Here is a 23,344-nt window from a genome sequence, read left to right on the forward strand (position 1 = left end):
CTTTTCAGATTAGGTATTAAAGTATACTTGAAGAAACAGTATGTTTGAAAAATGACACTTAATAGAATATTTTGGGGGAAAATAAAACTAAACATTAGTATCAACAAAATATGAAAACCCAACTGGCAATATCCAAGACAAAATGTAATGATTTTCAGAAAGTTTATACATTTGGTCAATGTTTGGTCAGAATGGCTTATAAGAGAAAAAAGGTGCTAATATGTTTACATACGTTCTTCTTGTTATCATGCCTTAAATATTTTGATGCCAAAACATCACTTGTGAAGAAAGATGAGTTAAAGTGTTGGTCAGTGACAGGAAATAAAAACATAGGGTATGGCCATGTGTTTAAAGCATGTGAGGGGATAAAATAAAGTGAAATGCAGTGGGTCAAAGTCCTCTGACTGAGTGGAACTTCCGAGCTGGGAACCATCTTATCATTAGCCATCAACTGATAAGATAACACTCATATGTAATAATATTAGTTTTTATTATAAAACTACTTCTAAATAACAGACATTTTGTAATTTGGTCTAAACCGTCATTGAGGCAGATGGCATTTAAATGTATTTACATATCTGAGTGTGTGTGTGTGTGTGTGTGTGTGTGTGTGTGTGTGTGCGTGCCTGCCTGCCTGTCTGTCTGTCTGTCTATCTGTCTGTGTGTCACAGACACAGACATGATGATGAGGGCATGTCTGGGGGCCCACATCTGTTGACATTTTCCATCTGCCAGTCTGACTCTGGTGGCGTTTAATCAACCCCTGACAAAAACCACAACTGGCTTTCCTGGAAAGCCAAAAAGGCACAGACAAATATTGTTTCTGAAAATGTGTAGCCTTTCAAAGAGCCCTGCACGTATGTCGTTTTTTCGAAACTTTCTGGCAAATTGCATTTGTCTATTTTGCCCCAACAATCTTAAACAAAGTTAGTTAGTTCAGTTAGTAGGATTACTAATAGATAAGGTAGGCAGCTCACTTGACATCAACTGATCCTAAAGGTTTCTGGACCTATGAATGAAAACACAGATAATAAAACAGCAACTTTAAGGCTTAGTTATTTGATCTAATTGTGGATGATGTTTGATCTAATTGTGGATGAAGTTTAGCTCTTCAAAAAAGACCAGCAATTTACTGCTGTAAACTCCAAGCCACATGGTGGCGGTCTACGCGCATAATTCAGTTTGCAAGCCGCCGGTGAAGTAAGGAAATAGCAGAAGGAGAAGCCGGAACCTAAGTAGTTTCCCGAACAAATGTTTCCGTATGACGTTATTTTGAGTGAGGCTCGTGGACAATTTTGTGTATTCGCGCTCTAAAAAATATCACTTCTTTGGCTTTATCGTATAAAGCACAATGGCTGCCCCAGGTCAGTGTTAGACTTTTACTAATTTATTTTAATTTAAATAGATATATAACTCAAGTAGTTTAGTCTGCAAAGCTAATGGCTGTAGCTGATGGTAACGATATTGTTGAACAAAGTCCTGCTAACCGTAACAACGTTAGCCTTAAGCTAACAAAACAGACTTTTAATAATTGATACTATCATTAAACTCTCTCATCCCCATCAAACGAGTAACCTTTTTGCATATAGGTGTCACTTTACATTTGCAGTGTTACACAGAGGTCAACAAGCTGTGGTTACTTATCTAAAATGTACAACTTGGTGAAATCTTTGTCCAAAACAAACATTAATGCAATTTGTATCAGCTGTCGCAGTATAAATATTAAGCAAAACTCCAGGCGTGGTATGTATGTTGTAATTGGAATTAACGAAGAGCCGTTACACGTCACATCGTTTTAAATGCAATTATCATATCGCTTTTTCTTACAAACATTAGTCACAACATTGTTACTGGATATGTATGTGTGCACTTAATAACTTGGATCTCTAATAAACTTTCATTACTGATCATCTCACAGGCCCTAATAAGGACAACATCAGAGCTGGGTGCAAGAAATGTGGATATCGTAAGTAAAGCTTTTACACACAAATTCCATGATACAATAGAAAAAGTCTTATTTAACCCAGGTAAATGTGCAATAGGCTTGTTAGACTCAAAGTAAAGTTACATTCACAAATTATTCTGACCATTGTTGCAGCTGGAAGAGTTACATTTCATAAGATATAAGCAATACAATAATCCTGACATTTTCATCTATTCTCTCTTTTACATGCATTTTTCAGCGGGCCATTTGACTTTTGAATGCCGAAACTTTGTCAGAGTCGACCCCCAGAAAGACATTGTCCTGGATGTGAGCAGCACCAGCAGTGAGGAGAGTGAGGAGGATGAACCTGTCCAGCGCAGTGAGAAGCTTGGGCGTAGCAAAGGTAAAAATCTAGGTATTCTAAAGTCAGTTATCTAATAAAAAGGACAATACTATGATTTAGATGTTATGTATTTATTTAAGAAACAATGGGAAAGAGTAAAAGCAATATGCAGAGAACTCAATAAGCAGCTTTACACACGGGTGTTATGGGGGGTTGATGTTAATATAGTTCTTAAAAACAAATACATAAGTGGGTATGGGATGCTGGGTCTTCTGTCAAACTCATCAGATGGATTTTAGTGATAGTACATGAATAAGTGGAAGGGTTTAAAGTCTGAAGCTTGCCATGATTGGATCCTTTCCACACATTTGACAGATGTGTTGCTCGCCTTATGAGTAGCTTCCAGTCCAGTAAAAACTGCCGTAACCTTTTTTTTCTACAAATTTGTGTAGGTTCCCACGATGAAGGCAAAGATGGTAGAAAAGGGAGACACAAACTGAAGAAGAGCAGCGACAGAAAGTCAAGAAAGAGGTAACTTTGAATGTACACACTGACCCCAAAAGTCACTGTTTTCTAACTTGTTTGGTTTGTTGTTGATTGTTCTGGAGTAGACCATCACACTTTGAAGCAACTTTTAATATATAAAGTCTCCCTTTTTTCTTTTCTTTACTTACTTGTGAAAAGTTGTGTATTTTTAAATCATGGTTCAGAAATCTGAGATGTCTTCATCGTAATTGTTCATTTTAATTGGTTAACATTGTTATTTTTTGTTCTTCTCAAAAGATCAAACTCTTCGAGTGATGACACCACAAAGAAGAAGAAGAAACGCAGTAATTCCTACTCCTCATCGGATGAAGAGCACAGTGGGAAGAAAAAGAAAGTGAAAAGTCAGAAGAAAAAAAGCAAAAAGAACAAAAAAGAACACGGGAAAAGTAAAAAGAAACAGAAGAAGAGGAAAGAAGCGGCACCTTCTTCCTCCTCTTCTTCCAGTAAATCCTCAGACAGTGACTGAGGCAGCTGAACTGTGCAGTGAATGGAGTTCCAGCTAAAAATGATTCTTCAGTCCATGAAAAGGGTTCTTTGCAGACATTTAGAAAAGAGAAAGGCACCTCATCTTGTTTAATACAAGTGTCCACAACAGCGGCAAGTATTTAAATGGTTAGTTGAATATTGGAATTGTTTTGGGTTCACTGAAGCATTTTGAACACCATGTAGAAACCCAAAGGACCATGTTTTTGTATACAGTGTTTCCTTGTCCCTCCAAACCCTCTGTCAGACTTTATCTGACAGTGTTAGAAGCGTTAAAAGAAATCTTAGCAACACAATGTACAGTCTCCTGTAATTTATATTACTGAACATTAGTGGTTTTCAAGTCCAATTAAGAGTTATAGGTCAGATGAAAATGCGTGGGAAAACTTTCTGGATGATGTCCTTTTGTTTTCTGGTCTTTTACACATTTTCTTTGCTTCAGTGTTTCTTTGGAAATGGTACCAAAAAACATTTTAAAAGGTCAGGAGTGAATTCCAAACCTGATTCGACTTGATTCAAATGGCTGTGGGTAACAATGACTTCTACTTGGTTTGAACAATAATCATTCAGTTCTTTTTTTCTTTTTCACCAACAGTTGAATTACTGCCTAAGATAAAAGAGTTGTATTTGTTTAGTGTTTAATTGCTCAAAAGTTAATTACTGTATGTTTGCTTTGGTGACTACAATGAAACTTGTGGAGGTTGTTGGTTGCTGTTAATATGTAAAAAGAACGACTTCAAAAGTTATTTCCGAAAACATTGATGCGTGTTGATTTTGGGAAGTGTCTTTACCTGAACCTTTTTTATACAGCTTTATTTCCTGTAAAACAAGAACAAATGTGGTCCGCCCCAATTAAGGGTATTTTTTTGTAATAAAAATATATGTAGTTGTATCTGTACTGTTTCTTAAGTTATGACATGCTATACAGTTACATTTACAGAGACCTGCTGATATCCTCCATGGTAAGGGAGCAGATCGAGTTCTTATTTCCTGCAGAGGGCAGCAACATACCTTCTATGGAGGAAGAAGGACAATGATACAAAATAAACTTCATGCTGTCAAATACTCTGGAAAACAAACTGGTTGCTTTGTATCTTTAACAAATACTTCAGCATGTGGTAATATAAAGAATGAACAACATCATGTAGTCAGTTATTTATTATTTATCATGTAATTTATTTTACATGCAACTCATTTAGCTCATTTCAAATAGTTCCTCAAGAAAAGACAAAAAGGAGATACACTGGAAAATAAACACCGAAAACGAGGCAGATCATAATAAAATGTCTAAGATAGTCTTAACTTATGTCTTATATCTGTACAAAAGCATATGGTCTGACAAAAAAAAGCACAATAATGACTGTCTACTCCACCTAGTGGTCATGGTGTTAATATTCAAAGTCCTACATTGTGTACTTCCTAACGTTTGACTGATTTCCTCCAATCTTTATGAAAACACAGAAGCTGGCAGTAACAACACTTTGTTTCGACCTCTTGGTGGCTAAAGTACATTTAATCTCACTTACCGTAAATGTGGGGAGTTTGATGAGCAGATGGTCATGGAAGTATAACAACTTCATGTGGGGATCCAAAATCAAGCTTTATAGCCTGTATACACCCAACACACTTTCCTACAGACACACATACTGTATGTATAAAAACTGTACACATATTTCAACAGAGTCAATACAGGCAGGTGCAGATAACCATTATGAGTCATCAATTTACATTAATTATTGCTTCCATCCCATTTCCTCCAGGCACTCAATATCACCACAAAGACATGAAACTGCATAAAGAGCCACATAAACTACAAACAAAGAATCTTTGGAAGCCGTTGTGTTTTATTCGATCGGGGCTGTGTAACAGATGTTTATACCATCACTGTTAATTTCATTTAACCTTAGGGGGGAAGACGAGGATATCTTTTGAAACACCTGCAACCACCTGACAGCTACGTGCATGCTTGCTTTTCAGAGCCTGGAATTATGACAGAATATGTCCCGCTCCTTTATCTGTTTGAGGTCCAGAGGGCAGATTCATCAAAAACCATATCAAAACTAAGCTGCTCCTGACAGCTCAGGTAGCGAACAATTATGGGAAATGGGACTGTGTTATTTCTGATTCCAGATGTAGATGATGGAATTTATTACACACCTCGAACCCATGTTTCACTCACTAGTCCTGTTTGGAAAGGAAGGAAAACCTTCACAGGAAATTGTTTGTCTGTATAGAATGTCATTAAGTTGCATTTAAAGACGTAAACCTCTTATATAAAGCAGGTTACAAAGAAACAGACTATGATATCACAGAGTAATCCAGAGCAATTATTAGTAAGCACCAAAGGTGTTTAAAAAATTAAATAGTTCTTACTTTCGTTGTACTTAGGCATCCAAATAAAAAAGGATCACTAGGCCTATAATAAAAAGGCCTACATTTAGAAATACCAGGAACCATTATACACATATTGTTCAACATATTAGTACCCTGATATGCTTATGAATAAAGTTGATGGAGGCTGTAGTAAGTGTTACAAAAGAAACTTAGAGATAGAGAAACTTCATAATTGCCCAGATGCTAAGAGGACAACACAATACAGAGGAGCAAATGAAGTCGAAGGAGTGCTGCCATGTGCAGCCACACTAAGCAAACCATATGCTGTTTGTATAAAACAACAACTAGATTTTCTCTTTTCATCACCTCATTGGCTTTTATTGGGCCTGTTGGGCTCTAGGAAAGCGACAAGTAAATGGGACTCCACTGAGCCATTTAAATGAAAATGAGATGGTCAATGTTATTTTCTAGAGAGTTTAACTGCAGGAGAACAGCAATTCAGCCTCCATGTAAACCATTACTACAAGCTAAGTCGAAATCCTTTTTGAAAAATGGCTGACCAGAATGACCCCACAGGGGTAAATGATCCTCCATTTGCATAAGGTGTGATTTTCAATTTGTTTATATGACTTAAGTTGCTCAGTTTCAGCATTATGTGTGCAGCCTAACAGCCTCTGTGCTGGTGTCTGTTTTTAACCTTTTCTGGGCATTTGAGCACACATGCTCTTTTTTTTTTCCAGCAACGCCCTGCTTCTCATTCACACACTTACATTCATCCAACCTTGGAGCGGCCCAGTACAACCACAGTCTCCTGCTGAAGCTCTGCTGGAGATACGGTTAATGCTTGGCTCAAACGCACCTCAGTGGTATATCTGTTGAAGGATTCAGCCAGGGAATTCAAACCTGCAACCTTTTGGTTATGAGCCTGCTTCTCTTAACCTTAAGGCCACCACCTCTACACAGCCGTAACCCTAAGCATAACATCTTCCCAGAAATAAAATCAAAATCCCTTATGCTGCACTTTGGAGGGAACAACCCAAGCTGAGAGGTGGCGCCGGTTTTGCGTCTGTAACCACTGTTGAAATATTATTTCAGAGGCAAGCCGTCCCTGCATCTTGGAGCACGGTGAGCAGAGCACTTGAAAAACGCATTAGGGCCAAGGGGCAAGTTGGAGGCTATACATTTGTTACCAATTTAGTTCCTGCATCTTAGATTTCTTCCTTCTCTTCTTTTGCTAGCCCAGAAAGCAGGCCTAATGTCGTAAATGACCTCTAGGATAAATAGACAGCCAGCTACATGACCCCAGCCATCAAAATCGGAGGCTGTAATAAACACTGCATCGCTTTATAGGAAGCGTGTTCGACATTCTCACAAAACCTGCAGGGAAAGAAAAAGAGGGGGCGAACGGGGTGAGTCTCTGTTCACCGCTCTCTCTTTGGTCAGAACCTTTTTTCCTGAGGTCTGTTATTACCGGCCTGGGTTCCCATTTAGAGTGGAGCTTGTTCATATAAACCTTGAGGTTTTGAGGCATCGCTGGACTGACTGGGTGGCTTTCACCAGGGAATTAGCACAGGGTCGCATTGGATCACGATCAGTAGGCCCTCTACGGCTAACCTGTGTTGGAGCAGGCTTCCTGTGGAGGTGGTGGTGGTGAGGACAAGTTTCCTGGCTCTGGAATATAGGTCAGTCAGAATCCAGCATGTGTAGACCTCAATTTCTGTAAATCATGGATCCTCCTGATGCTTTTCTACTTACTGTATCATTTCTCATTTCTCATATTAATCACCATTTTCTAGATTAGCCCTGATGAGGTCTCTTAAGACCAAGTTCAGTACATCCACATATACTGTGCAATATGAAGACATTTGTTTCAAGTCACTTGACAAATTGCATTAATAGTGAACCAATGTCGTATGATTTTTATACCTCAACTATTTAGGGAAAGAAAGCACAGTGAGGCAAATGATGTTGATGTCATTGATGTTTTTCTTTAATTGCAAATTCTTCCTTAAAATACATTTAGGGGATTAAGCTGAAAGAGATGGTGGCCTTTGAAACAGCTTTATGTACCATTTAATGTTTTTTCTTAATTGCTTCTTGAAGCACCACATAAACTTTCTGTTGAGCTCACACTTCTTTCTCAAAGTATTATAAGTTATGCACTGGGTCATCATTTTGTCCAAAAAGTTAAACCCAATGCCATATCGCACCCTAATGTTACCAGGAGCCAGGATTTTATTTTGTAGTGTTGCTATCCATGAATATAATATACCTTTTGCAGTCTGAACTAAATTGATTTTATTTTACTTTCTTTTGATTCAATACATTTTGCTTCACCTTCCATCTTTAATGACAGGTATGGTATTCACACTTGTGCACCTACACCATCATTGTAGTGTAGGTGCACATCATCCATTGCAACCTAGATGGCTATTTATGTTCCATTCCTCCGCACCCACAAGCAGCTCAGCTCAGAAGACCCCAGTCGTTTTTTACATACTGTGTTGACTTTCTCCTTTTTCGGACCCAATCCATCTGTCCCACTGAGATCCAGAAGGTGGCAGGATTGGCACTGCAGACAACGCAGCCACAGAAAAAAAGAATTACCACCCACCCAACAGCTTCAGCACCACAGCGCCTTTCCTCTCCACTCCTTGAATGACGATAGACTTTTTACCAGTCTTTAACATCAGACACATGTGGCTTTTTCAAAGACAAATGACATGGTGTCATCTCTGTGCTGGGGAACATCTGCTCACTTTACTCTGGTTTTAGTGTTCTTTCCACTCCACATTTATTTGGAAAGTGTCGTGTGCCTTTGCTTTGTTCTGTGGGGGGTTGCTGTCCTTTTGTTTGAAAGAGACATCAAACTGGGCCAGAGGAGCACACCATGGCTGGAACATGAACGAGATGGTTATTTTTTGTTCTCTTACATCGTCCAAGCCTTTTTTACTTTCTTAATCATAAGACAAAAGAAAAATGTACTTAATGACTTGGACATGTCATCACGTTTTAGACAGATGTTTACAAATGTTTTCACAGTCTGTCCATTGTTTTTTTCATTTTTACAATCATATATTTGTCCCCAGCATATTATGTTGTAGGTTCAGAGAATTTTAAGACATTTAAAATTAGCTGTTGTCATGCTTTGTTATACCAATTGCACATTATTTTGTTATACCTGTTCCTTCATGGGTTAAAAAACGAAAACTGTTGAATTTGTTTTAATTATTTGGAATATATTATATATACACAAAATGTATGCATTTTGTTAGGAGGTCAAGGAAACACATTAGGGTAAAATAAAACGATATCCCGAGTAAAATGCCCTCTGGTGGTTTTAGATGTTAGTTCTTAACATTCAGCTGCTTAGGGGAACATGAGGAAAGTAATATTGAGAAGGAAATATAGACAAAACATAATAATCAGTTTTGTCTTGTTTGTCTTTTGAAAATTCTACCTCACAATACATTCAAACTCTTAATGATAGGACACAATGCCTTTGCTGTGGCTAAGAGCAATATTCATTAATGAAAAAAGACATGAGATGAACAATTACCTGAAGGTAGAGGGCATTGCGATATATATAACGCATGGAGCAGCATTTTATGATCGGCTCTTTCATGAATATACTGAACTGTTTCTTCTAAAGTATGGTATCCGACCAATAAAGTACTAAAAGTTCCCTAAGCAAAAGGAACAGACGTCTGTAATTGTCTAGGTGGTCGGGTATGTGTTAGTAAGATTGCAAAAGAAAGAAAGAAAGAAAGAAAGAAAGAAAGAAAGAAAGAAAGAAAGAAAGAAAGAAAGAAAGAAAGAAAGAAAGAAAGAAAGAAAGAAAGAAAGAAAGAAAGAAAGAAAGAAAGAAAGAAAGAATGGCAATAAAAGAAGGAGGAAAGCCTATTAGACAGTGGGAGAAATAAGTCCTGTGTGGGTGTGTTTTCGTGTGTCCTTGCCTGCTAACGTTTAATTCAAAGGATCAATTATTCATTCAGGCCTGTGACAAGCTTTGCTTTCAATTCTGAACATCAATGTAGCTTAATATTCTGGCAATTAATTGTTATAAATTCTGGGCTTATCACCTTTTTTCTCCTGCAATATCACAGAAAGCAGCTCTTTTGGAATGTCCTTGTGGTTTACACAGACAAGGCTGATTTAGCCTCAACTTCAGGAGGATTCTTCTATCAAACATGTTTAAAAAGTGCACAACTTTAAAGTCTTAAGTCAGTCTTTATATGAGTTGAAGGGAAAACTAAAGCATACAGTGTTATTAATGCAAAGCATCCATACCGAACCATCACTATGGCCAGACCTTCAGTTTCCATCCACCCTGCACCTCCTACAAGTCAAGAACTGAAGCAGTATTGAAGGTTACAGTACTTAAATCTGTTGAAAGTTGCAACCACGTTCAGAAATCTAATCGCCTTTTCGACCTGGTGACCTGACAGTGCAGGATGCATTTAATCATGCAATATTGAGAGACTTTAATAAGTTAAATAAACACTCACAATGGTTTTACCAGACTTATTTACTTAAGCAAAATTGCCATTCTGCGCCCACAAAGCTCCTTGGAAGGCCTTAGCTTACTGTTTCTTGAAAGCTTTTACCCTTGATTGAGGCGTTTGATCACAGAACGAAGAAGCAGACTGAATACACTTGCATTCAATACTTGTGAGAAGTTTCTAATTGCCAGTGAATACCACTCACCAACATGTTTTTTAGGTCAAAGCTAGAGTATTGTCATTTTTCATTCATGACTTCAAACAGACCCATTGTAAAATTGGTTAGGAGCATAGCCACAGAGACGGTGGTAACTAGAGATGTTTTCTCAGTAATTCCCTCCTGGATTTGGGTATAACCACGCCTGCAGCGCAAGGGAAAGGCAGTTCACAGCAACAGTGAGAAAGGCAAGAGGAAAGTGTGAGAGACAGAGATAATAAAGATACTTGAAAGAAAAGAAACATGAAAGACTGGAGCGACAGAGCAGATGATAGAGTCAACTGGAGAGAGAGACTGGATTGGGTGTGCTAAAAGTGATGGAGAGATTCGCTTAAAAACAGATACAGCATTAATACATAACCCTGACCCTATCTGCAACAGCAGTATTCAAAACTATTTTATAAATTGACTTCTTGAGAATCCACACTACCACTAATAACAACTTGAATAAATGTGGAAGGCCATGGATATTGATGGCAGAAAAATGAATGGCATCAGTAAATGACTAACTATATACTTTGCACAGATATACATTCAGCATATTGCATACTTGTAAATGGTTCAATGGGAACAAGTTTTAGCTGCATGAATCTATAAACCATGTGAAGAATGCCATTACAACATTGACCAGCCCCAGGATATGTAAAAATATACATCAAACAATACTACAGTATGAATACCCTTGTAGTCTGATGCAAAGGATATGCTGGCATAGCTATGGATAGAAGTATTAGCTGTTTCACATAACATAATATAGATATATATGGACTACAAATATCTTTGTTGTAACATTCAACACCTTTGAAAAGACTTTGGTTTGTTCTGAGACTTAATAAAATCATCACCCTATTTCCAAATGGGATTGATTTAATTATAATCCAGCTAAAGCTTCAACAGTTTTTTCTCCTGAGTGATCTAATCCATAATAACTCTTTATGACTATCGTGAAAACATGACACATGAGACTTATTTATGTAAAGCTTTTACCGATTTAAAATCTCCACTTCCAGCGGCCAAGTGTCATGTTTTCTCTTCCACTGCGGTTATTAAAAAGAAAACCACTGTGAATTGAAAGTGAACCAAAGAACCATCAAATTATTCAGCTTCGGACTTTTCAACTTCATATGTCACTTGGGAAAAAATAACACAAATATTAGATTACCGGAAGCACTGTGCAGAGAAGGAAACATATACAATCACCTCCTTTACTGACATTAATCTCAAATGACTCTTCGTGCTAATAGCTCTCAAATTATTGCACTGACTTGCAATTGTGAGGGCTGAGATGTGCAGGTGCCAATTAAGTGCTGATGTGGGGAGAATGTGGGTGGACTCATTGCAAAAGGCTTCCTTCCATGTACATGACCCACCTTGAGAAATGTTATTTATTAAACCATTGATGCGTCTGGATATTGCTCACCCTGCCGGTATTCTTTTTTCATCAATGACCTATTACATGGATAAATGCAAAATAAGCAAACAATTTGAGTCATGATTATTTATTTGAAAATTATCGTTTTGCTTCCGGTTAGAAAACAAATAATTTCCACTTCCTACCAATGGCGGGAACTGTCCATGTCTGTTCACACTTTCTTTTCCGTTAAACCTTTAAACACTGCCGGAGCCCGTGTCCCTTTAGTGTTTACCTTCTGTCTGTCTCCTTCTGTTGATTTCCCTGATGTCCAGGTCTCTGTCTTTTAAACTCTTTCCTCCTCTTGCGCTCTTTTCTTTTCTTTACTTGGGGCAGTTTAGCAATCATGAAACCAACGTTTTTGTGCTCTTAAATAAACATAAAAATTAGTTTTGTCATGGCAGAAAAGTAATGTTTGTTGTCCACAGCCAATGTTACATTCACCAAAGTTCTCTCTGCAAATTTATATACTGCAGTTTGATAATAGCTTCCTCCTTATGGTCTGCTCACCTTAGTAACGGTCCGCTAGCGAAAAATAGCAGACCTCTTAAATGGGAAAATGCAGGCCTCATGCCAATTCCAAATGCCCTTTCTCGCATTGTGAAGTCAGAAATAATGTGAGGCGAGGGTTCTGTGTTTCCGATTCTGCCTTGACCAATGATCCATACTTGTACTACGTTTCATGAAATTTCAGCAAGTACTTTTGCCCGTAACCCTTCTAAAAATATACCAAACCAAAAAAAAAAAATTCCTTGAAGGTAATGTATGAGCATGACTTTATTCCTGGCATTCTGGGGAAATAAATTGGACAAAGTTTTCTCAGTGATGATGACATTAGTATTTCTAAAATCCTGGCTACTGCTCTGCTGAATCATAGTTACAGAGTCACGGAGAGGATCAGAGCAATTTGTTCAATTATTAAAAGGCAGAGGCAGTATGACTCATTTAGGTAATTCCTGAACGATGTTTTTGTATTTTTCCTTGTTGAGATTTTGATTGACGCGCTGTTTGGAGTGCTGAAGGGTGTATTCAAATATCTGAGTGTGTTACCAAAGTTAAGACTTTTAATACCTTCATCAATTAGGGGTAAGGAATTCAATTCACCAGAATTGTTTGTGTGTGTGTGTGTGTGTGTGTGTGTGTGTGTGTGTGTGTGTGTGTGTGTGTGTGTGTGTGTGTGTGTGTGTGTGTGTGTGTGTGTGTGTGTGTGTATGCAGGGGGGTATACTGTAGTTAAGGTCATTCATCAGTCGAGGGGTGGCCTGCTGCTGAAAGGGCCAGTGTTGAACTGCTTTGATTGATCTGTGCAGGAGATTGGCCATGGCTTGGAGAGGGGCATGTTGTTCCCTGCTCTGGCTATGGCCAATTATATCCTTGGGGGTTGTGAGCAATGCAGTGGTTCAAAATACAGGCCGCTTTTCTATTCCTGGGAAAAAGTGAGACCTGCAAACCAAGCATAATTTTTGCTCCACGTCCGGTCATTTTTCATTTGATTCTTGTTGACTGTTGCGTAAGTAACCTGCTGCTTAAAAAAAACATCATTTTTTGGTATTTCTCTTCTTTATTCGCCATTTATTAATTTTCCCAAAAAGCCTTACGTATTTTGCTGAAAATTGTGTTGCATCACAACTTAAATGTTTTTCATATAAATTACTGAAAATGTCGAAAATCTAAGAAAATACAATATGCTTATTTTTACATTGTTGCATTTTCCTTTTTAAGTCTTGTAATGCAACAGCCATTACTTAAAAAGTGCACAAAAAATAAATAAGAAGATTCTGAACACTCATTATATATATGTTCTCCATCGTTCAGTTGATTTATTTTAAAACAACAAGCTTCACCAGTTCTGAGAATATGTGACAAAAAATAGTACAATCAGGAGACTTAATAAATAGTTTTAACCAAAGTTATAACAATTCAATCTAGGAGGGTCATGAATATCTGTACAAAATATAATGGTATTCTATTCAGGATTTTTTAAAGATAGGATTTTGTCCTCAACCAAAGTTCTGGACAAAATTACAAACTTTGCCACCATGAGAGTATCATGTGCCACTTACATGTGTGGAAAGAGCAACATCTAAAACATCCGCTGTGTCTCTGTATTGTTCATTCAGTGAATTTGAAAGTGGACACCTTGACTTTGAAATTCAAGGTGTTCAAAGTTTTGCCTCCATATGCTTTATCAACTGCATTTCAATTTCCCGTGTTTTGTTTTTATGCGAGGCAGCTGATGTTTATGTCATGTCTGATTAACAATATGAGCCGACGTAATTCTCCATCTCTATTCTGGTGTTGTCCACATAAAATCAGTAACTGCATCACAGTACAAGAAAGCGTGAGAAATGGGAAAAAAAGGGGGGGAGGCAAGGTTGAATAATAGGAATGGGGTAATGGATGGCTGCTGTGCGTGTGCGTGTGTGTGTGTGTGTGTGTGCGTGTGGGGGGGGCGGTGGCAGAATGGGTGGGTGTGTGTGTTTGTCTGCAAAACCTGGTTGCCTTTCACCCTGCTGTGCAGACATTGTGCTGGATGACTGAGCTGGAGAGCCACTGCCAGAATGGACACACTCCTACACACTCTATTCTTCCTCAGTTTGATGTTTGCCCTTTCGGCCACACCGGATGACGAAAAAAGTAAAACAACAACACAGTAACTGAATTATATCTTGAATGGAGGTTGATCCAAAAGCAGAATATATTGTTGATTCATCTTTTGAAACGTCAGTGTTTTGAGAAGGTCACAGTAATTGGACACCAAAGCAGTCCACCTTGAGACTTTTCCATTTCCCTGCCTCCCCAAAATCAATTTTAACAATTTTAAATTGATGATGTCACTATTTTGACCACAGCAACAGTTTGATTTTCAGGAGCCATGAAGCCAACCCAAAGAAATTCCGTACTCAGCAAGGGACACTTAAATCAAAAGATTAAAACCTGTTCCCTTTGGACTCTCAGTTTGATGAATTGAAGAAGATTTCAAAGTGGTTTGTTGAGAGAATAATTCCCCTTTGGTGACACTGAGCAAATTAAAAACCTGCATTACTTGCTGACCTTTTGACAAAATATGGTCTGATCTTGGTTTAGGTGATGGGTACTGTTCAAAAAGGTATGATGATCTGTAATTAAACTGTGCTTCCTGTTGAGATGAAGAAAAAGACAACCTGCTTGTGAACTGTACAACATGTAAAATCAGGCGTGATATTTGTTGAAAATTGCCTGCCCTTTTGAAATGCAAAGAAATTAAAAATAAATGTTAATTCACCCAAACTTTCAATGTTCAGTCTATGGGAATCAAATGTCATTTATATTTTGAATACAAGTATTTAAACAGTATTTGTTTTACCTGTACACACCAAAAATAATTTAGGGGTCTATTTGTAATTCAGGAAAATAGTCATACGGGGGCTTCTTATTATTTAAAACCAGTGTCCTTCTTTCTATCTACCCAAATTCTCTTTGACATTAACAGAAAATCACACTAGTTTACAAAACTTTACTTTACTAGTTGCCGTTAATGACTTAAAGAATAGAGACAGGAAGCTTTTCTCAACTTTTCCTCCCACCCCAATTGTTCTGATTCTGCAGGGTGTGGGGGTCAAGGAAGAAGTTAAGGTCATTCTCCAACCCTTCAATTGCAGAGCTTCTGATCTGCCCATTTCAAACAAAGACCGCTGAGTCATATTTAAGGAAATTGTGACTGATAGAAGGACAGACGTAGTCCAGGAAACATCATAGCTAGACACTGCCTGTAAACCCCAAACAATGACTTAATCAAAGGAAGGAAGTGGTGGACTGTTTCTCTGTAATATTACATCAATGTCAAATGCTCAAATTCAACCTCAAAATATTTCTAAAGCATTCTATATACAATTACAGTCAACAATGACTTGTTTAAACAAAAAGGAAGGTAAGTCATTTTCCACTTAACTGATTATCCTTACTCAAGATAACCTCAGAGCAAAACACCACCAGCCTCTTTCATGACACACTGGGTTGGTCAGGAATGTTAAGTTGACTCAGCTATCAACACTGAAAAGTCATCTCACAAAATAATTTAAGCTTAAATGAACAGGTAACAAAAGCCACATGTTGCTATCGTTTATGAACTGTGAAAGAATCAAACAACTGAATATGCCAACAAATGCTAGATATATCACAACGCTTGTTCTTCAAGGGATTTTATAATAATGATCTTGAAAGTGAACCCTACTTTGGCTCAGACTGTAGTTGGGTCAAATCTCTCACAACAACTGGGCCAGTGTCCAAGGCAAAAATGCCCATCCCCATCTTTTGCACATTTTTGGCTCCAGCGTTTTTAACAAAGCTCTTGGTATATGTTTTTGTACACAAGGTTGTGATCTTTAATTACCTTTCCTGGATGGGTGCTGCATGATGTTTGGTTTCCAAACAGTAACTGGCATGTTCATTAATACATTTGTATACTCAGGATGAGTTTATTGCATCAGCCTCTCCCACGCTCCCTCAAACTTTTATTGAGAGCTTTTTGTTGGAGGAATTATAGATCTTCACGAGAACTGCAAAAGTTTGCCACTATTAATCTGCTGCTTACTGTATCAGAGTGATGGAACATTCATATCTCCAGCTACACATAATTGCTTAAGTACATTATAAAATAAGATTTAATGAACAGATACAGATGACCTTTGTTGTCAAAGGAAGACATAATGCTTGTAAAATAACAACAACAAAGTCTGGTGGCATCTACTTTAAGAGATTGTTGATTCATTGACACCCTAATGTGTTTTTATGCAGGAGAGCTCGATCCTGATAAAGTGAATAAATGATATCATTATTTAAGCTTTAAAAGGATAACATTTCAAATAGTATTCTGAGTGTCCTGCCAGGTTATACGTATATGAGTACTTGGTAAAACTTCCCTCTAACCAGCCAGTACCAACTCTAGAACCCCCAGCCCTTGTTCTTATTAACCTGGGCCTCTATGTTCATCATGAAGTCAACATCTATCCAAATTTCCACCTTAACTGCCAAAGAACAAAGGCTTTTCCACTACGCACTGGGAATCGGCAGTTCATAGTTGAGTTATGTAAAAGATACATAATGCTTTGGGAATTGTTTATATTAAATGTAATATGTTTGTTTCATTTTACTTCATTCTTAATGCTTTGTGACATTCTTGAGTTTTCTCCTCCTTTAAACCTAACCTGTAGCTTTATTCTCGTTCCTTTGTGTTTATTTTCTGTTCCCATCTAACTTAAGGCAGTTGGATAAAAAGCCAACAAGCTTAAGATGATCAGGGATTTCCATCTTGGTAAAAAGGTGACACGGACGCCCTTGTGAAATCCCCTTGTGTGCTAAGTGACATCACTGGATATGTTATGATGTCAGTCTCACGAACGTAGTTATACAGGATTGCACCCATCAAGGGTTCACTGTCTAATTATAGCAGTGTATTACAATGACTGTCATCCGGAGACGATGGGTGATTCCCACATGCTATCCCACCATCAGCAGCATCAAATTAGCCTGCTAGCTCTTAGTCAAACATAAATCCTCAGGTGAGCACCCCAAGTTGAGAATAAGAAGGCAAACCATTCTTCAATATGTCTGTACAGCACCCCAGTGTCCATGTCTTGGGATTTATAACAGGTCCCATTTGCTTTTCAACCTCCCCAGGACCCCTAGTAAATCACCAGGCAGAGGTTTGACTGAACAACTAATGAACCAGCATGAAAAAGACAGAAGGATTCATATCAATTGAACCTGGCTCAAAGTTGTTGTCTGGGAAACCTTAATGGCCCTCTAAAGCTTAGGAGGGTAAGAGAAAAACAGCAACCAAAAGACGGATGGGCAGTCCCGCAGTGCGTCAGCTTCTGTACTTCCTGAATTATGGGAAACCCCTTCCCACAGTGAAACATCCTGAGGATTCCCTGCTAGCATTTACCTGCCCTACACTCCAGGGAGCAGGTTTTATTGTGAGATCCCATGTAATGCCCATTTCTATTTTTGGGGGGCCCATACTGGAATGGGTATTGCAATGTTGCAACCAAAATAACTCAATAAACTTTTAGTGGGAAAGTTTAATACCTATGCGGCTCTTGTGTGGTCGACTTTTCACGATAAAGGCCTCATTTTCCACTCAAGTTTTGGAAACTTAAACTCTAAAACAAGCTCTACCGTAACTTCAATGGACTCATTTCGTTGTGCATAGAGACTTGGGCCAAGTTTCAGGAGAGTTTGCTACTGGACAATCCTTCTGCTGGCAAATGTCCAAACTAAGCTGGGAAAAGGTTCTCCCTTGATGCCCAAGGCCTCAAATGGTATTGTGATATTGTCGTATTACAATTTAATAACTCTTTTTACAACTTTCTATTTTCAATCACTTTTTATGCATGAAATCTAACTTGTAAAGTATGCTTGTTGTGTATATGAAGCTGCGGAATTCCACACGTTAGGGTTAAATGGAGTTTACCCGCCTGTACTCTTCTTTTGCAAAGTAAACATAAGGCTCTTCCCATTCAACTAAATAATATAAAATATGACAAACACATCACACAAATGCCATTAAAAAGAACCATAGGAAAACTGTGCAATACACACTACTCTGTGGGATCTCTCTTTGATTACAAAGATTTATTGAGCAAAGACGTATCAAGATGCAGAGATAAGGGCTTGTAACACTGTGTATTTCGATGTTCAATGTGAAATCCGTCAGATGTGTCTATACATGCTTATGAAAACAGCAGATTAAAGAGAAACTTATAAAAAATGCAAATGAGGTTTCTTACCATCAGATAAATAGACCACTTATCATCAACCAAATCTTGGCGCCTCACACACAGAGGACAAACTTGTTCTTTTCTCCGACAGGTATAATTACATTACAGTGCATTTATCACAAAATGAATGAGATATACAGGGTTGAATGCAAGTTAATTGTTATTTCTTGTGCATGAAATGTTTGCCAAGAAATTGCCTTAGGACATAAGTGACCTTGACAGTATGCCTTGTCATTTCGAATAACTGTACTTGGCAAGATTATTTAAGGTAAGTTTATTTGTATGATTCCAAGTGATTTACATAAGATATAAACAACTTTAAATCAACATGTAAAAGAAAGACATCAGGGTAGCACAGCCTCACTCACACATCTTTTCTTACAAATGAGAATGCCACTGCAACATCCCGGACTTCAACCCCCATTGGGTTATTGCCCCCAAAAACAACCTTCTCTAAAGCTAAGTAACTCCACCCTGACCTGCCAATAGGTGGTCTTACTAACTCCAATCTAAAGAATAACCTCTGGATGGTGGCTTGGCTCCCCGGCCTTGGCTCTGAATGTAAACCCGAAGTATGGAAAAGCACTATATTCCTCCACTCTACCCCTCTGTGTCACATCTGTGCAGATGATAATAAGGCAGGAAACTAGTCTCTGTTAAAGTGTGCTATACCCATAATGGGTTTCCTGTCCATAGCCTTGGTGTGTCATGGTCCAAGATGTCTTATTCACATAGACATCTCATTTAATGGCTGCCCCATCATTGTCACTAATTCCAATCATAAGTCCAGAAAACCCTGGTCGATTTGCATTTTGTCTGTCAAATCACTCTATGTGCATGAGTGTTAACACAGCACACACCTACCCCAAATCTTCCATTTTTCTGTCAAGAAAGAAGATCAGATCAAGGTTCACTGATTCCTGTCTTAATAAACGTTGCACACTGTGGTTCACAGAAACGTATGGCTGATGGGTTGAGCTTCTTTTATTATATCAATTAAGGAGTAAATAAGACTTTTATTCATCAACATCTTCACCTGTCTATAGTTGTTTTATGTTCCTGATGACAATATGGTTGTATTACCTTTAATGAATTTAGTCTTGTATCAAAACCAACTATCTGCAAAAGGAAGGTAATGGAAACAAAGATGGCCGATGGACTTTTACTACTGATTTGGGCTTAAATAGTCTTGAGTAATATTTTGCCACACTGGACTGAACTGTAATGCAATGCCACATGCACTCAGTTGTCCCACACTGTATCCATAGCAGGAGATATTGGAGTCAAAGCAATAGTCAAATGCTAGAACAGACCTGTACCTCATACATTCCGCCCATCAGGATGCATTTGTTTTGATAGCCTTCAAAAAATAAAATAAAATACAGGCCACATTCTATTTTTTACATCTGGTTCCTTTTCCATTGTGAAGCTGACTTTTGCCACAACCTTGATTTACTAAACAGCCCTGTAAACTTCAACCTTTATAAACCACAAATAATTGTGCATGAGAGTGCATCAATGGAGCATTTGTTGCTGTTTTCTTAATTACTGCGTCAACATAATCAACAGTAGTTTTTCTTTGTACTGATTAATGTGTATTATTCTTTCGGAGGTTCTCTACAACTATGTATTAGTGTGTAGTAACCCAATGGATTGCAACTGCCACCCACAATTTCTGTACTCTACTGCAGCCTGTGGGGGGTATTAAAAGGCTACACAAAAGGCCAGCATTTCCACTCTTGTTATCATCACAGCTTTCCCATGCCATCTATACCAAGATTATTGTCAGTCTTCATAAAATCAATGCTTCTTTCATCTATACACCTGGATATGGCCTGGCATATGGAATATGAAGGAATATTGAAAATACTCCCAAGGGTTATAATTCGTGAAATGTTAGCTCCATTGCGCTCAGAGGGGTAATATCTTGGCATCACACTAGACCTGTGCTTAGGTTGCAATAATCCCTATACATATATTCATAAAGTGCTTCGTATTTTGGAGGCTATATGCTTTGAGTCACAGGCTTATTGGATGGCGCTCAGCGCTCCTGCCTGAGGGTTCAGGTTGCCAAGGAAATTAGCATTCTCTCCTGTAAAGCCTTTTGGCATTAAATATGCACCCAAAAGCACCATAGATTTAACACACACACGTACACACCTAGAAACAAAACTGTAATACATGACACATTCCCACTCTGAATCCCTCAAACTGAGGCTGTTGTGACAATTTAGATCTCTGGTGGCTGCTGATACAATGACTGCAACACAGCATTGCAATTGCATCATGTCCCTATGTCATCGCAGGAATAAGGAGGGGTTGCACATCGTCTTTGATTCTATGATGAAGTCTGATTTACCTGAATTAATTACATCAAGGAGGGAAAGTGTTCACAGGAAGTGAGATTTTGAGGTTTGTGTTCACTTGCTCAGACTGGTGTATCAGTAAAAAATACACATTTAATATGAATTCATAGTCTCTTTAAAAATCTCTTTGCCATGAAGCAAACTTGTGTTTTAGGAAGGGATCATGTTTGAATCAGATCTGGTCACTGTGTGTGAAAATATGGTCATGGTTAATCATTTTTAGTTTTAATTGAGTGTCACTCAAAAAAATGGGAAGGCACCTGTTAGGTATATTTAATTTAATAAAAAGTAATTGTTCAAATAAATAATAATAATAATAATATTGGCAACAATAAATTGAGGCTTTACCTCATTTTTTTGTAAAGCCCAAAAAAGGAGGTAAGCGCAGGAATCTAAAACATGTGTGGAAATATGTTTGAATGGAATAGATCCACATAAATAAATAATTTAGTAAATAATAAAAAATAAATAATGATGATATAATGATACCTGTCTCTGTTGCCATCTCCATACAGAGATCAGGCTCAGACACAAAAGAGACCACAGTGCTGTAGGGGGTTCTGTGTATTGCTTTAAGAAACGTCAGCAGGGATGACTTGCCAACACGAATGCATGTTAAAACAAAAGTAGCAGTGATGAATCGTACACTCTAAGGACATCTACGTTATTTGCTCAGATGTTCTTTGGAAGATGTTATTGACGCTGCTCTGTCTTAAACTGTATTGACCGGCCAGTCTGTGGGTGGAGAGTGTAAAGAATTGACAAAAAAATTAAATCAAAGCTTAACAAGTGCTTTAAGTGTTTTAACTTACCAGCCACTGCACTCACCTGTCTGCCACATAAAGTTATGTTTTGTTGTTGATTATTGGAGTAGGAACTTTTTCTTGCACCTGACTCACATGCCCAAAGAGAGTGAAATTTGCACATGAAACTAGGTTATCCTCCTTGATTAGATTAGTTGTTGCATGATTGAGTTACAATGTCGCACATCAGTCAGACTGAACACAAAGATATATGTCAAAAACACACACTCTAAAGGCAGGGTTTGCACGGCCTCTGATATGAGTAGCCAAAGATATTCCCAGCACGCACCTCTTCACAAAAGAAAGGGGGAAAAGAATCCCAGCATCTTTTACTTAGAGACCATTTGGCCGAGGGTACAAAACAAGGCAACCAATAAAAATGATTGCCAAGAAGGAAGGAAAAAGGGGGAAAATGTGGAGAATGGGAAAAAACATTGCCATTGACATGTTGCGCCAGACTGAGAGAAAGTAGCATTGTTTGGATATTTTTGTTTGCCACAGCAGGGGTAGGCTTCCAGCAAGGACTGAAGCACATCACGTGCATCGCTTCAACCACTGAAAGAGCAAAGAGAGAGCCAAATCTGAAACAGAACAGCTCTACAAGTCTTTGAAGTCAAATAAAGCCACCTCATCGATCACTGATTCAAAGGCCTTTTTTTCTTCTCCTTTCTAACTCTTTCTCTTTTCACTCTTGGGAAACGTTTGCGTATTCTACAAATGAACCTGTTATATGGCTCCTTCAATTCCCTTGAAAAAACTTTGAAAACACAAATTCTCAGATGGACTGGACTACATACATCTGGCATTTCAATGTGAAGACGTGTCAACCAGTAATGAATTACTCAAACCATTAAAAAAATGCACTAACCTGGATGAATGTTCGACAATATTGATCTACAGTCTGTAAAACCACTGTCAGCTTCGGCACTTCACACTTTACATCCTTATCCATGACACCTCCACTTGCCAAGAGGCAATCCAATAACATACAAAGTAGATTATTGGATTGAGGTTGTGGTATGACATCTGCAGTACGTGTATGCATGAAGTAACACTGAGCTTCTTTGTTATGAGATGCTTTCCAATTTACAAATGAGACTCTCTTAAATCTGAAGTGTAGAGTTCAGTTTTAAAGATCTGTTACTGAAATTAAATAAATCTCATTGTGATAGGTGTATCAAGTATTTAACAAGACTTAGTTTTACGATGACAACTTACTGGACAAGAAAGCCAATACCATTTGTGTATTTTTAGCATCAAGGAAAGGATTGTGTTCTGACGACATTAAAAGCGGGTTTAAAGTGGAAACATTTTAATTGTCAAAGAGGGTGGTAGGTTGAAATGTCGGAGTACTTTAATGAAGTGTTAAATGATTTATTAAAACTTATGAAAATTGGGCCCAGCTGCACTACTGCAGGAGCAACCTGTTGGTAGGCATTAAAAATAGATTGTATAAAGAAAAACTGTGGGTCTAGTAATTCTGATTATAACAGATCGGAATAAAAAGGAAACATTATTTTAGTCTGTTTTTTATGAGGCAAGTGGCATTTGTCACGCAGGTCAAACACACCTCTAGAAGCATCTATGGTGGATAGAAATACTAAGGTTATATTTGTGTCCACTGCCTTTTAGAGCCAATGACACTTTGGAATTAA

The 23,344-nt window shown here is 38.0% G+C and overlaps 1 protein-coding gene across 1 annotated transcript; it reads left to right on the top strand.

Moving 5' to 3' along the window:
- Positions 1–1,195: 1,195 nt before the first annotated feature.
- On the top strand, positions 1,196–4,188 carry srek1ip1 (SREK1-interacting protein 1). Its single transcript, XM_063892062.1, has 5 exons — positions 1,196–1,364; positions 1,919–1,966; positions 2,184–2,327; positions 2,720–2,798; positions 3,051–4,188. The coding sequence occupies exons 1-5, from the start codon at positions 1,352–1,354 to the stop codon at positions 3,277–3,279; spliced, it is 513 nt and encodes a 170-aa protein (XP_063748132.1). The 5' UTR covers positions 1,196–1,351; the 3' UTR covers positions 3,280–4,188.
- Positions 4,189–23,344: the final 19,156 nt, after the last annotated feature.

This window comes from Eleginops maclovinus, chromosome 9 (genome assembly GCF_036324505.1).
Source record: "Eleginops maclovinus isolate JMC-PN-2008 ecotype Puerto Natales chromosome 9, JC_Emac_rtc_rv5, whole genome shotgun sequence".
NCBI lineage: Eukaryota > Metazoa > Chordata > Actinopteri > Perciformes > Eleginopidae > Eleginops > Eleginops maclovinus.